The sequence below is a fragment of the Gracilinanus agilis genome, chromosome 2 (genome assembly GCF_016433145.1).
Source record: "Gracilinanus agilis isolate LMUSP501 chromosome 2, AgileGrace, whole genome shotgun sequence".
Taxonomy (NCBI): Eukaryota; Metazoa; Chordata; class Mammalia; order Didelphimorphia; family Didelphidae; genus Gracilinanus; species Gracilinanus agilis.
Window position 1 is genome coordinate 58,936,936 of NC_058131.1, and position 14,425 is coordinate 58,951,360.

The 14,425-nt window shown below is 38.8% G+C and overlaps 1 protein-coding gene across 1 annotated transcript in view; it reads right to left on the minus strand.

Moving 5' to 3' along the window:
- CRISPLD2 (cysteine rich secretory protein LCCL domain containing 2) overlaps nt 1–14,425 on the minus strand; it is a 53,144-nt gene that overhangs the window by 10,874 nt on the left and 27,845 nt on the right. The window contains exons 7-12 of the mRNA XM_044659404.1: nt 11,158–11,218; nt 9,449–9,515; nt 8,321–8,451; nt 6,252–6,295; nt 5,304–5,376; nt 2,862–2,937 (exon numbers count right to left, since the gene is read on the minus strand). Coding sequence (XP_044515339.1) covers nt 2,862–2,937; nt 5,304–5,376; nt 6,252–6,295; nt 8,321–8,451; nt 9,449–9,515; nt 11,158–11,218 — 452 coding nt within the window. The remainder of the gene's footprint in view (nt 1–2,861; nt 2,938–5,303; nt 5,377–6,251; nt 6,296–8,320; nt 8,452–9,448; nt 9,516–11,157; nt 11,219–14,425) is intronic.

The window sequence follows — 14,425 nt, forward strand, 5'->3', positions numbered from 1 at the left end:
AGAGAGAAATACATGGGGGAGAAGAGAGAGAGAGAAAGAGAGAGAGAGAGAGAGAGAGAGAGAGAGAGAGAGAGAGAGAGAGAGAGAGAGAGCACACTAGGTGGCTCACGGGATTGAGAATCAGGCCTAGAGATGAGAAGTTCTGGGTTCAAATCTGGCCTCTGATACTTCCTAACTGTGTGACCATGGGTAAGTCACTTAACCTTAATTGCCTAGACCTTACTGCTCTAAGACTGAAGAGCAGTAAGTTCTAAGCAATTACTTAGTATCCATTCTAAGACAGAAGGTAAAGATTTTAGTAAAACAAAACAAAACAAAAGCTCTGGGGATGATCTGTAGCCTTGCCTTTGGAATAAGGGAAGGAGCTGTCATTTTTCATCAGCATGGTGAGTTCCCTTTATGGGAGACAGCCTTCTTGTAGAATCATATGTTTAGAGATGACCCCAAATCAGCACTTCCGATGCTTAACCATATAACTTCCTCTGACTGTAGGTTAATGATAAGATCAGAGATCTAGAAGGCACCCAGCTGGTTCAATCCCCTCAAGTTCTAGAAAGTCATCTGTGACTTGTCTAGGGTCACATAGCTAGTAATTATAAGAGGTAGGATTGAATTCAGGTCTTCCCAATTCCAAACCCAGGACTCTATCCATTATGTTAAATTATACTAAACAAATAAATATTTATCTTATTCTTAGAAAGCTCTATGGAAAGAGATTCTAAAATTCTCTTCAGTAACCTTTTCCTAACCCCCCTTTTCCTAAGCAACCTTTAGTAACTAGGAGTTGTTTTTTTTTTTAATTTAAAAGTTTTTTAAATTTCTGTCACTGGCCCTTGAAAAGACAGCCCTATCAAGGCACATATAGGAATGGATTTTTGTAAGCTGGGACTTCAGATGAACTAGGCAGCTTATATCAGGACACATCTGGCTTCAGAGATATGGAGCAACCAGCCTGCATGCCATCTCTGATATTTCTCTAAATTGCCAACCACTGCAGTGTTTATGTATCTGTGGCACTTTAGGGTTTACAAAGTACTTTCCCTTTGGGGAAAAACTGAACAAGTTATGGTATGAGACGATGATGGAATACTAATGTGCTATAAGAAATGGTGAAGGGAATGACTTCTAAAAAACCTGCAAGGATTTGTATGAACTGATGCGAAGTGAAGTGAGTAGAACCAAGAGAACAGAACACAATGGCATTGTGAAAATAAACCATTTTGAAGGACTTAGCTCTAATCAATGCAGTGATCAATTGTGAGAAAGGGGCTATTATCCTCACTTTACAGATGAGGAAACGGAGGCAAGTTGAGGCTAAGGGACTTGCCCAGGATCAAAAGATCCTGGGATCTGGGATCAAATTTAAAAACTTCCACTCTATCCACTTTACCACCTAGCTGCCCATCCCCATAAAGCTGAATCAAGCTATCTATGTCCTGACAGAGAGATGATACACAAATATGCAGAACGGGATATTAATTTCTGACTATGGGAATATGTTTTGCTTAATTATATATATTTGTTACAAAGTTTTTGTTTTATCTATTTTTCTTTTCAGTGTTTGTGGAAAAGGAATAAATGTATATTAATTGAAAAAAGTAATTAAAAAAAAATTCTATATATATTATTGCATTTGGACTCCAAAACAATCCTATTAGGTAGTGCTATAGGTATCACTATCCCCATTTTACAGATAGGGAAACTAATGCTCAGTTGGTTGGTTGCTGTCCTTCATACTCAAAAAGGGCCAAAATAACATCACTGTGTTAGGGTTAGTGTACGATGTGCCTGACTATGGTTGATCAGACCAATATTAGCTCAAGAAAGCACTATACCACCAGAATAATAGCCCATGTGAACACTGGGGACTGAGATAAATCTAAATTAGTGCATCTCATATTTCTTTTGAGCTACTACAATTTTGCTTTGCTCCTTCAGTACAATATCTGAAATAATAGGTTTTCTTTTCTTTTTTAAACCCGTACTTTATATCTTAGTAACAATACTATGACAGAAGGGCAAAGGCTAAGCAAATGTAGTTAAGTGACTTGTCTAGGGTCACACAGCTAGGAAATGTTTGTGGCCAAATTTGAACCCAGGTCTTCCTGACTCCAGACCTGACTCTCCATCTACTGAACCACCTAGCTGCCCCCTGAAATCTATTTTAAAAGTCTAACTTTAAAAGTTCTTCTTGTTACTACAAATCTTACCCTAGAAATCTTGAGTAAACAATGAGCTCACCTGGGTTTCCTGTAAATTTAACTGTCTTATCAGGAAATCACGATAAAGGAAAACAAAGCTGGCATACTAGAGAATATTGCAAATGAAATTTTTTTCAGAAATTAAGATAAAAAAGAGTGAAATTATAAAATATAAATTAATGGAAAATGGAATTCTCTTAGAAAAATCCAAACCAATTATCATGTAAAATGATACTCTATTAGCATCTAATTAATAAGAACAGATTTGGAAATAAGGATAAGGACATAGATTTCAAGCAAAAAGGTACCTCAGAGGTTATTTAGTCTAACCACCTAATTTTACAAGTGAAGAAAATGAGGTACAAAGGGATAAATGACTTGCCCAAGGTCACAGCTGGTGTCTTGAGATGGGATTTGAACTCTGGACTCCCTGGTGTCAAATCTAGTACTCTACCCCCTCTACCATAATCTTTCAACCCTAAAAGTAGAGAAACTTAGGTACTAACCAGGGAAGTGGAAAGGCTAAGATTAATCGGTTACTTCATAATGGAGTTAAAATTAAACCCCAAGTTTCCTGATTTTCAGACATTGAAACTTGATAAATGAAGGTCCAGAGAGTTTTGAGATCATGTCTGTTCTAGAAGCTGCAAATATACTCACGTCTGCATAAATGTTGGTCCCATACACTGGAGCCCAGTATGACGGCTCATTCTTACAGTGGGCTGGACAACGAATTCTGAAACGATACCACCACAAAACCTTTATTCTTCACATTCAACAATCGGAAAAAACCAGAATAGATTCTAAGGATTCCTCTTCCCAAATTCCGGCCCCCCTCCAAGAATTCCATCCCTTGCCTCCATTCTTACACAACGTGAATTTCTTTTTTCACTTTCTCAGTCTCCCTGGATCTTACTAAAACCCTTTTCTTAGTCACTTTCTAATGCACTTGCCAATTTTGGTCCCATTTCCTCCTATTAAACTGGGAGATCCATGAGGGAAAGAACTAACTCTCCTGTAAACTCCCATCTTCTCTACATATTAGATGTAACAAATCCTCTTTTCATTGCTATAATTTTCTTCTTGTTTTTTTTTTAAACTCTTACCTTATCTTACCTGATACTAAATATCAATTCCAAGGCAGAAGAGTAGCAAGGGCTAGGCAAGTGGGAGTAAGCCCAGGGTCACATAGCTAGAATGTGTCTGAGACCAGAAATGAACCCAGATCCTCCCAATGCCAGGACTGGTGCTCTATCCACTGTGCTTCCTAGCTTCCCTTCATTACTACAATTTTCAAATCATATTCTCTTTCATGGAAGGGAATCAAGAATCAACTGGAAAAAAAAAGGCAAAATGTATTTTGCCCCAATGTTTTTTGTTGGTGATGGTGGGGGCATTCTTTCTTCTAGAAAATCTCAGAACACAAAATTTCAGACTTCAGATTTGATGAAATAGACAAGACCTTCATTTTACACAGTTTAAATTGATGTTATTCTCAAGATAGAGTACACTGTACATTGGATGACATTACCTACTGGGCTTCTACCACCTCTGATTTAGCATTTTGCATTCTTTTTCCATGAATTTTGGGGGGACATTTAAGAAAGAAGAACTAAAGGAATGCCCATTTTTAAACTTCAATGCATTTCAAATACTGACCCTTTGCCTAATGTGCTTTAAAACAATAAAACATAAGAATTCATCATCCATTTTAATAATAACTAATATTATATTATTTTTATATATTTACATTATGTATATAAATATGTTATATTATATACGTTGTTTTACAGTTTACAGGGTGTTTGACATACATCACCTTGGTCATCACTCCCCCTCTACTCTCTGAATTAGGGAGAGTTTTATAGATTGAGGGGCAGAGCCTTCTTCATGCTTACACATCACTTAACAGTTGGAGGTGTAGATTGGAACCAAGAGGTCTCCCAACTCCAAGTCCAGGGCTGGGAAGGGTAATGGGCTAGTAAGAAGTTTGGCTATTGACGTTGGTCATTGGGCAACCCTGAACAAGTCACTTCCTTTCTTGAAACTCCAATTTCCTCATTTATAAAGTGGGAGGTTTGGACAAAGCAGTTTCTAAGACCTTTCCCAGTTCTAAAAGAGTCTGCAGGGAAGTCTATGATATACCTAATTTCCAAAGTTTCTGAGCAAACAATAATTTGAAAGTCATAAACAGACTTTTTTGTCACAAGGTGGGGGGTTCTATTGGTGGAGGGGAACGATGACTGTAAAGTCACAGAGATTTGTCTTAAAGATCAATAAACATTTTAAAACTGATTGAAGAATCACATATCACAATGTTCAGAAGATGAAAACTGACCTCTCTCATCTCTTACTTCCTAAATTAGTAAGGTTTATTTATATATATATATTATTATAGAATATATATAAAATATAAAATATGCATTATATGATAATGTAATACACAGTGTATATTTATATATTCTATAATAATATCATGCATACAAATATTTGTATGTTATAATTTAACATAAAAATAAATTTATGTATCATAAAAATAATTTAGGGTCAACAGAGATGTGTCTAAAAACTACAGTAAAACTGAGGTACTGCATTTTTTCTCTACAAATGACTTCACTGAAAAACTATCATGACAATCATAATGTAATATCTTTAAATGGTTTATGATTATGAAAATCCTCTGTGTGTGTGAGAGAGAGAAATCAGAGTGAGAGACAGAGACAGAAAGAAACAGATACACACATCAAGGGACACTACAGCAATGCTGGAAATTCATAATTTTAAAGTCCTCCTTTTCAGTAAATAAATTGTTTTATGCAAACTAAGATAGCTATAGAAGAAATTGCCCGTCTTCCTCTCCAAGTCACTTGTAAATATTAGATTAACTCTAGATCGCAATGAAAATCTCTGATAATGAAAGCGAATCCAGATCAGTTTTGAAGACTGAATTTGACTCTGGTCCCCCCCACACACACACACACACACCCCTCTATGGTTGTGGTAGAGACGTCTGTTGAAACATCGGTCACCATACTGAAAGAGTACAAGCTAGCACAGGCATGAGCTTAGGCACTGAATTAGGTCCCCATGTGGAGCCATTACCTTGGGCAGTGTTTTGTTGGCTTCTCAAACTGACACAGCTCAGCAACGGTGCTATAACAATCCAGGTCCTGCACTGTGGAAACAAGCACAATGGGAAATGGGCAAATCATGGGCAAGTCTTTTTCTCTATCCTATAAAATGAAAGGCATGGATTAGATGATCTCTAAGAGCCTTTCCTGTTCTACTGTTTTATGAATGGTTAATATATAAAACAGGGACTTTCCTTACCGCTCTTCTGCCTTGGAATCAATACACAGTAAGGATTCTAAGATGGAAGGTAAGGGTTTAAAGGGGGAAAAAACCAGGGACTTTTATCATGAACAGATAGGGAAACTTTATCCCAGAAGTGATGTGATCCATCTAACCTCCCACAGCGTGGTAGTGACCTTCCAAATCAGAACTGACTCCTAGTCTGGTACTCTCAATTCAGCAGGCATTTCAAAATTATGAGTGAGGCACTTCAGGGAGTTTCCAGAAAAAAAAATCTAAATTAATTTGTGTTATCTTATGCAATGGGTAGATGGTTGGATTTCAAATCAGGAAGACCTTGAGTTCAAATCCAACCGAAGATCCCCAAGTAATTCACTTAGCTGATGTCTGCCTTAGGGTCCTCAACAGTAGGAAGGGAATAATAATAGCAACTACCTCCCAGGGTTGTTTTGAAGATCAAAAGAGATAATATTTGTAAAGTATTATATAACTTAAAAAAATAAACACTTACTTTCTGCTTTAGTATTAATTCTAAAACAGAGGAGTGGCAAGGATTAGGCAAACTGGGTTAAGTGAATTGCCCAGGGTCATAGGAAGTCTAAGGTCACATTTGAACTCAGGTCCTCCCAACTCTAGACCTGGTGCTCTATCCACTGTACCACCTAGTTGCCACCAGTATGTGACTCTTAAAGTGCTATGTAAATACTAGCTATTATTATATTCTAGTAAAAGGCTTACCTGTTACTTTGGAAACCATGAATGAGTTAGAAGCCTTGTATTTACTATAAAACAAAAACAAGAGAAAATGATCAGTATAATCACATTATAAAATACAAAGGAGACAACTGGACTAGTCAACCCCATATGGTCTCTCTCAGCTCTGACATTCTGTGATTCTGTCATTCCCAATTGGGGACAATCTATGAGCTACAAAACCTAAGTTTGATCAGCTCTCCAGGAATCGGAGAGGTAGACCAGAAAATTGGAACAACTCTTGGGAGTGCTGAACAAATTCAGTCTACCATCCAAAGGAGCAAATGAGGAAGTGGACTCAAGTTTGGACTCAAGTAGAGCTAAAGATTCACGTTAAGGAATGGTGGGAAAATAAGGAGGTTGTGTTAGATGAGGAGAAGCCATAGTATAATAAAATGCTGGTCTAGGAATCAGGAAGATTCCAAGCTTGTTTCTAAAAGGTATTAGCTGGGGCAGTTAGGTGGCTCAGTAGGTCCTGGATTCCAATCCACCCTCAAACACTTGCTAGCTGTGTGATCTGGGCAAGTCACTTAACCCCCATTGCCTTGCCCTGCTCTTACCACTCTTCTGCCTTAGAACTGATAGACAGTATTGTTTCTAAGATGGAAGGTAAGGGGTTAAAATAAAAGGCTTCCACTCACTCCCTTTCCATCCCTTCTCCTCCAATAAACTACCTCTCCTCTCATCCCTACTCTCACTAATCCTCAATCTCTTCCTATCTATTGGCTGCTTTTCTGATGCCTCAAACACATCTATGTCTCCTCATTGTTTTTTTAAAAAACACAACTGTCATTTGATATGACAACTCTGGATCATTTATGTTTTTTATGCCTCTCTGTGGTTGAAATCTTTCAGAAATCTGAGAAAAACTCAGTGCCTCCTCCTCTTCCACTGTCTTCTTATCTCTTTGCAGTAAACCTAAAACTGCTCTCTCCAGAGTAACCAATTATCTCAGTTGCCTTTTCTCGATTCTCATCCTTGATCTCTCTGTATTTAGTCTTTGCTTTTATATTTTTATTGCTTCTTTTTTTTTCAAGTGCCAAATTCTCTCCTTCCTTCCCTCTTCTTCCCCCTATCCTAAAGTAGTCTTTAGAAAGCCCAGGGTTGACCATATAATTCACCATTCATTAAACTCCAGTGGCTCTCTATTACCTCCAAGATCAAATATAAAATCCTCTATTTGGCTTTTAAAGCCCTTCCTATCCTGTTTTCTTAAACTTTGCTTCTCTCTGTTGTTGTGTTCAGTCATTTTCAGTTGTGTTCAGCTCTTCCCGACCCCATTGGGGTTTTTCTTGGCAAAGATACTAAAGTGGTTTGCCATTTCCTTTTCCAGTTCATTTGACAGATGAGGAAACTGGCAAACAGTGTTAAGTGACTTGTCCAAGGTCACACAGTAAGAATCTGAGGCTGGATTTGGTCTCAGGAAGATGAGTCTTTCTGATTCCAGGCCCAGTGATCTATCCAATGAGCCTTTACTCCTTTCTATGTACTTTTCAACTTTTTGACAGTGACCTTCATATTATTCCTAGAACACAATACTCCATCTCCTGATTCCATGTAGTTGTGTACTGGTTATCCCCCATGCCTTGAATTCTCTCCTTCCTCCTCATCTCCACCTCTGGCTTCCTTGGCTTCAAGATTCAGTTCAAATCCCATCTTCTGTGGCTGACCTTTCCCAGCCCCATCAACTTCTAATGCTTTCCCCTCTGAGATCACCTTCCATCTACTTTGTACATACCTCGTATTGCCTAGTTATTTTCATGCTCATCTCCTCTATTTGAATGTGAGCTCACTGAGATCAGGGACTTTTTTTGCTCTTCTCTGTCTCCCCAGTGGGTGACTCAGAGTAAACTTTAAGTAAATAATTACTGACTGACTAATAAAGGGTCTAAAGTGACCCGTTCATTATTCAGTACTCTAGGAACATTGCTTTGGTTTATGCAAAAGGACTAGATTCCCTTTTTAAAGCAATAGTACAGGTCAGTGAAAGGCATAACAGAGTACAGAAACTATAATTCCCAAAGAATCGAGATCAAATCCAAGTCAAGAATTACCTTAAAGATGCAATACCATTCCTTTCAGAACGCACAAAAAAGGGGACCCTCCCATTCCTGGTGATGTCAACCAGACCTCCTTTATCGTCTATGACACCGAAATGGATGGCAGCCCGGCATATGCTAGAGGACTAGGGAAACACAACAGCAAAGACACAGAGAGATGAGAACCAGTCTTGATGGAGGATCTCTTCTTGAGGAAAGTACCATTTTACATAAGAAATCTGAACAGAGAGATGAGGGTCATGTCTGAGCATAGCCAACTAAGCTGCAAAGATGGCTATTACAGATTGAATGAATGCAGAGATATTTCATCCTACACCTCTAGGGCTGGATCTTTATTCTCTGGTCTTCTTAGCCCTTGAAAACCCCGATATCCAGAAATAGCTTGCAATAACAAGGATCCGGGGCAAAGTGTATCCCTCCCAACTCGGAAAGGGTGGAAACCAGTCCTGTAACTTGATCCATAATGGGAATTCCCAATTGAAAAAACTCCCTCTGTCAATGCAGGTTGGCACCTTTTCAGCAACTTCTGGTATTAGAGAAGTACAGTGAGAAGGAAACAGTGACTTGCCCAGGATCCCACAGCCAGCACATATCAGAAGTGGATCTTGAGCTTATATCTTTCTAGCTCCACGGACAGTTCTCTACTGACTATGCCTCACGTATATAAATGTTTTTTGGTTTTGTTTTACTGTGGTTTTTTTGTTTTGTTTTGTTTTTAATTTTAAACCCTTAACTTCTGTGTATTGACTTATAGGTGGAAGATTGGTAAGGGTAGGCAATGGGGGTCAAGTGACTTGCCCAGGGTCACACAGCTGGGAAGTGTCTGAGGCCAGATTTGAACCTAGGACCTCCTGTCTCTAGGCCTGGCTCTCAATCCACTGAGCTACCCAGCTGCCCCCTTTACTGTGTTTTTAAAAGTCTGACAGCTTGTTCATCATTTCCAATTTTCAAAACTGGTTCCTTAACCTTGTTGGGAGACTGTTGGGATATCTTGCAGTTTCCTAACCCAGGTGCACCATACTATGAAGAGATAAGAAAGCCTTTCCACATTTGAATTGGCATATTTTCTGTTTCAATCAAATTTGCCCCAAGCCACTTACAAGGGTAATGAACAATACTTACGCTTTCATAAAAAAGAGTTCCAAAAATTTTCGCCTTGTTGTTGAAACAGCCTGCTGGGCACTGATACCTGATTTCAAAGGAGGATGAAAAGCAACACTTCATTTCTCAGGATCGAATACTTTACTTGTATGATACACCAATGACTTAGTTCTCTTCAGCCTTATTTTCTGAAAGTGCCCTTTGCAAAACCAGGAGAAACTCATTCATTTGGACTCTGGTTAACTATGAATTTGGGTTTTTGTTTTTTTTAAACCTTTACCTTACATCTTAGAATCAATACTGTGTATTGGCTCCAAGGCAGAAGAGTTATAAGGGCTAGGCAATGGGGGTCAAGTGACTTGCCCAGGGTCACACAGATAGGAAGTGTCTGAGGCCAGATTTGAACCTAGGACCTCCAGTCTCTAGGTCTGGCTCTCAATCCACTGAGCTACCTAGATGCCCTTTAACTATGAATTTGTGATAGATCTGGCAGGGGCTGGGTTGAAATCTAAATTAGTATATGCTCTTCAATTTTACATATAAAGTTGAAACAAATGAATTACAGATACATAACATTAACATTTAACCCACATAAAAGCCAATTTCATGGACTTTAATAAAGACATCATTTGTAAACAAAAACATCTAAGGGATTAGAGGAACCTCTAAGGTCCCTTACATTCTGACTACCAAAATTCAATAAAACTAGAAAGGAGACATCTTCAGGGTCTTATTGAGTCTGACCCCCTCATTTTACAAATGAGGAAACTGAGGCTTAAAGATGTTAATTGACTTGTCTGGGGTCATACAGGTAAGAAGTAAAAGAACTAGAATTTTACTTCAGGTCTTTTGACTACAAATCCAGCTTCAGTGTTCTAAGGTCCTTCTAGCTTCGGATGTTCTATGGTTTGAGGAATTTATGTGCAATTTGAAATCATTCTGACCTTTGTGGGACTTAAAAATTATAAAGTGTTATTTCTCTTTAAATATCCTACAATTGGAACCTTTTTTCTAGTTCAAATAATCTTTCCTCCAGTTAGTCCAAAATAATGATAAGTTTTCTTAAGGTGAATGAATTCAGGGGATAGCTAGGCGGTTCAGTAGAGTGAGAGCCAAAGATACTTCCTGGGCAAATCACTTAACTCCCATTGCCTCGCCCTTACAAATATTCTGCCTTAGAACCAATACACAGTATTGATTCTAGAAAAGAAGGGAAGGATTTTAGGACAAAGAATGAATTCAGTGGGATCTTCAGGGTACATATCTTGATTTTCAAATAATACCATTCATATAGCACTCATTATATGTCAAACATTGCTCTGAGTGCTTTAAGCACTGGATATCTGCTTCCAGGAGCCAAGACAGTAGCGTGAAGAACACCCCCAAGTACTCCAAAAAAAATTAAGCAATTAAGCATTTTACTATGCCAGAATGGGTATCTATCTTGATAGGTAGAAACAGAGATATTGTGTTAAAAGCCTAGATTCACAGAAATAGAATACAAATCTATGCCAAGCATTGAATAAATAGTGCCAGTCAACTGGGACCCGTGCATTTTGGCATGAAATAAAATGGAGTTGTATTCTTGCTAAACTTAGCACCTTAGTTGTATTAAGATGTCGTGAAAACCATTTTCACAAGGACTCTGCTACAACTTATTATTGCCTTCCAGATGAATTTAAAGGCCAATAAAGGCACTGATCACAAGATGGGTCAAAACAAAAAGTTACCTGTTGCACGTGGACCCTTTACACTTGTCCCTCATTTTGGTCTCACATTTGATGATTTGTGCTAGGAGATAAAAAATTAAATATGAATTTGAGCAAAAAAGTGATAAGATAAAATTATAAATTAGATAAATTGAAGCCTTCCAAATAAATGCAAAAACAGAAACTGAAAATCAAAGAAATAAAACTGAAAGCAAAATCTTTATTGAAACTTTAGGGTTTTTAATTAACAAGATAGATAAACTGTTAAGAAGTATGATCACAGAGGTTGAGGGAAATAAAGAAAAAAAGAAGAAAGTTAGAAAAAGAGAAGACTAGATTATCAAAAGGAAAAAGTGAAAAAACAAAAATTTAAAACAGTTGAAGATTAAAAAAGAATCAAAAGGGAGTAATCTCTATAAAAGAAGACAGTTCTATAGTCTACCCAATGACTCTCAGGTTTGGGGAGGACTGCCCTTAACAAAGAGGGGCAGCTACTTCTTCAGACCCTCTTTTAGAGCACACCATAATGACATTCAGTTAAAAAAAAAAAACCTTACCTTCTGTCTTAGACTCAATATTGTCTATTGATTCCAAAGCAGAAGGGTGGTAAAGGCTAGGGAATAGGGGTCAAGTGACTTGTCTAAAGTCACATAGCAAGGAAGTATATGAGGTCAGATTTGAACCCATCTCTAGGCCTGGCTCTCTATCCAGTGACCCACCTAGTTGTCCTCATAACAATATTCCTAATGCAAGTAATGAGGCAATAGTGTCTTCATATAAAACTTCTCTCATGAAACACATGGATTGAAACAATGCTGGAAACTGAGGTGTAAAAAAGCAAAGCCTTCACATCTATGGGAGGGAGTATGATATAAAGAAGGGCTCTGGGTCTGGAGTACAGGAATGTATGTTCAGAGCCCGGCTTGGGCAAATTGCTTAGATCTTTCTAGGTCTCAGTTTGCTAGCAGGAAAGATGAGGAGGTTGGACCACACACATGAGGTTTAAGCTCCCTTCCAACTCTAAGTCTATGACTCTGTGATGGTACACTGAGTTCTGTGACTATTTACTCACACCAGGACACTAAAAACCTAAGATATTGGCACTGCTGCCCTTGCCCTTTTCTTGGGTAAGTTGTGGGTAACTCTTTTGACTCTGGCTTCTTCTTTTTTCTTTTCCTACTCTTCTCACTTTTTTCTCTCCCTCCTACTTTCTGTTGTCTTCTCTGTCTATTCATCAGTCCTTCTGCCCATCCATCTTTTTTTCCTCCATCTCTCTACCGTTTTCTTTGTTCATCTCACCCTTCATCCTAGTCTACCATCTCCCTGTTCCTGTCTGTCATTCTATAAAGCAGACATACCTCTGTTAAGCAAACTCAGCCTGTTGGGCTCACATTGATTAAAAATGTGCATACAGGCAGTGCAGACTGGCAGTTTCCCCCTTTTCTATTTCTTGGTTTAATAGATGCCAAGAATGGAATCACAGGAGAAAAACCAAGGAGAATTGACCATACTATAGGGGTGGGGAATGGGGAGGGAGGAGGAAAGAGATAATGAGAAGAGAAGCAATGAGAACTGGGAAGTGGACAGTAGTTGTCACCTAGGCAGAGAAACAAGTATGGTGACTCTTGGTCCAAGTGGGTCAATGTAGGATCAAGAGTTCCTCCCCCTTCCCCATGTGAGAGTGGCACCTATGGTCCTATGACCATCACTTGGGGCTACAATAAACAGTCATTCCCATCTGTCACTGACTGAAATGACAACACAGAAGGCATAAAGAGCTAGAGATGTCTTCCTCTTATAAATCCAGCCAGTAACCTTTGCATTTAAAAACAATATGCCTTGCTTTCTCTACCATCTGTCATCAGGGAACTGGAGGAGAAGGTGTTGAAGACCAAAGTGTCCATCAGAATGCCAAATACAAAACATTAAGCAACAAGAGGATTTGAAGGGAAGGCAGATCAAAATAAAGAAAAGCGGCTATTCCATCCTTCATCATCAAGGTGCCAGTGAGGTCTATGGGCCTGCCCAGCATCAAATAGTGAAACTAAGGTTGAACTAGGACTCAAACTCAGGACTCCTGACTTTCAGTCTATTGCTCTTCCTGCCACCACCTCTCCTGTGAAGCCCTAATGATGCCTCATTTAGGAGTCATTTCTCCCTCCTCCAAACTCCCAGAGCCATGGGTCTGTAACTTTCTTCTGATATATTCTTTACAGATAGCCTTTCCCAAAGTCTCTTAATTTTTGTGTCTTTTGTCTGTTAATTATTTCTTCTGCATCTTGTATAGTTTGTTGGTATATATTTGCATGTTGATTCCCCCCAGTAGAGCATGAGCTCCTTGAGGGCAGGGACTTTCTTCTGTCTGTTTTCTGGACAAAGACACTGGAGTGGTTTACCATTTCCTTCTCCGGCTCATTTTATAGATAGGGAAACTGAGCAAACAGTATTAAGTGACTTGCCCAGGGTCACATAGCTAAGATGTGTCTGAGGCCAGATTTGAACTCAGAACAATGTTCCTGACACTAGGCTTGGCACTTTACCAACTAGCTGCCCTATTAATGAATGTTTATTGATTGATCAATTGGTTGACCCTGACTGTTGATGATTGTGGCCCTACCTAGACCTTGAGCTTTGATAAGATATCTCTGATCACTGCAGAGACTAATTGTGACTTTAGTGAACTGTTGGTGAATCAAGGGAGAAGTGATGGACTAGAGAGGTAAGAAATGAGTCATAAGTTCTCAAACATAGACAATGTGCTCATTGTTTCCTCCGGTGGAATATCATTGAGAAGAAGCAGTATTACAAAGAGAAAAAAGATGAATAAAATATGTACTTAATTTTTTTAAAGAAGAAGAATGACTCTCATCTTACTCATTCTTCGTCTTCATAGCACCTACCATAGTTCCTAGAAATACATCTTCATTGATAACTGAAAATGCTTGAGTAAAGAGGGCAGCTGGGTGGCTCAATAGATAGAGACCTGGGTCTGGACACAGGAGGTTCTGAGTTCAAATCTGACCTCAGATACTTCCTAGCTGTGTGACCCTGGGGAAGTCAGTTAACTCCCATTGCCTAGCCCTTACTGCTCATCTATCCTGGAACCAATACGCATTATTGATTCTAAGACACAAGTAAGGTTTTTTGTTTGTTTGTTTGTTTTTTTAATGCTTGAGTATAATAAAAGGTCACCCAAGTGTACTCCCAGCCCAGGACTCAAGGAAGGAAGGAAGGAAGGAAGGAAGGAAGGAAGGAAGGAAGGAAGGAAGGATGGAAGGAAGGAAGGAAG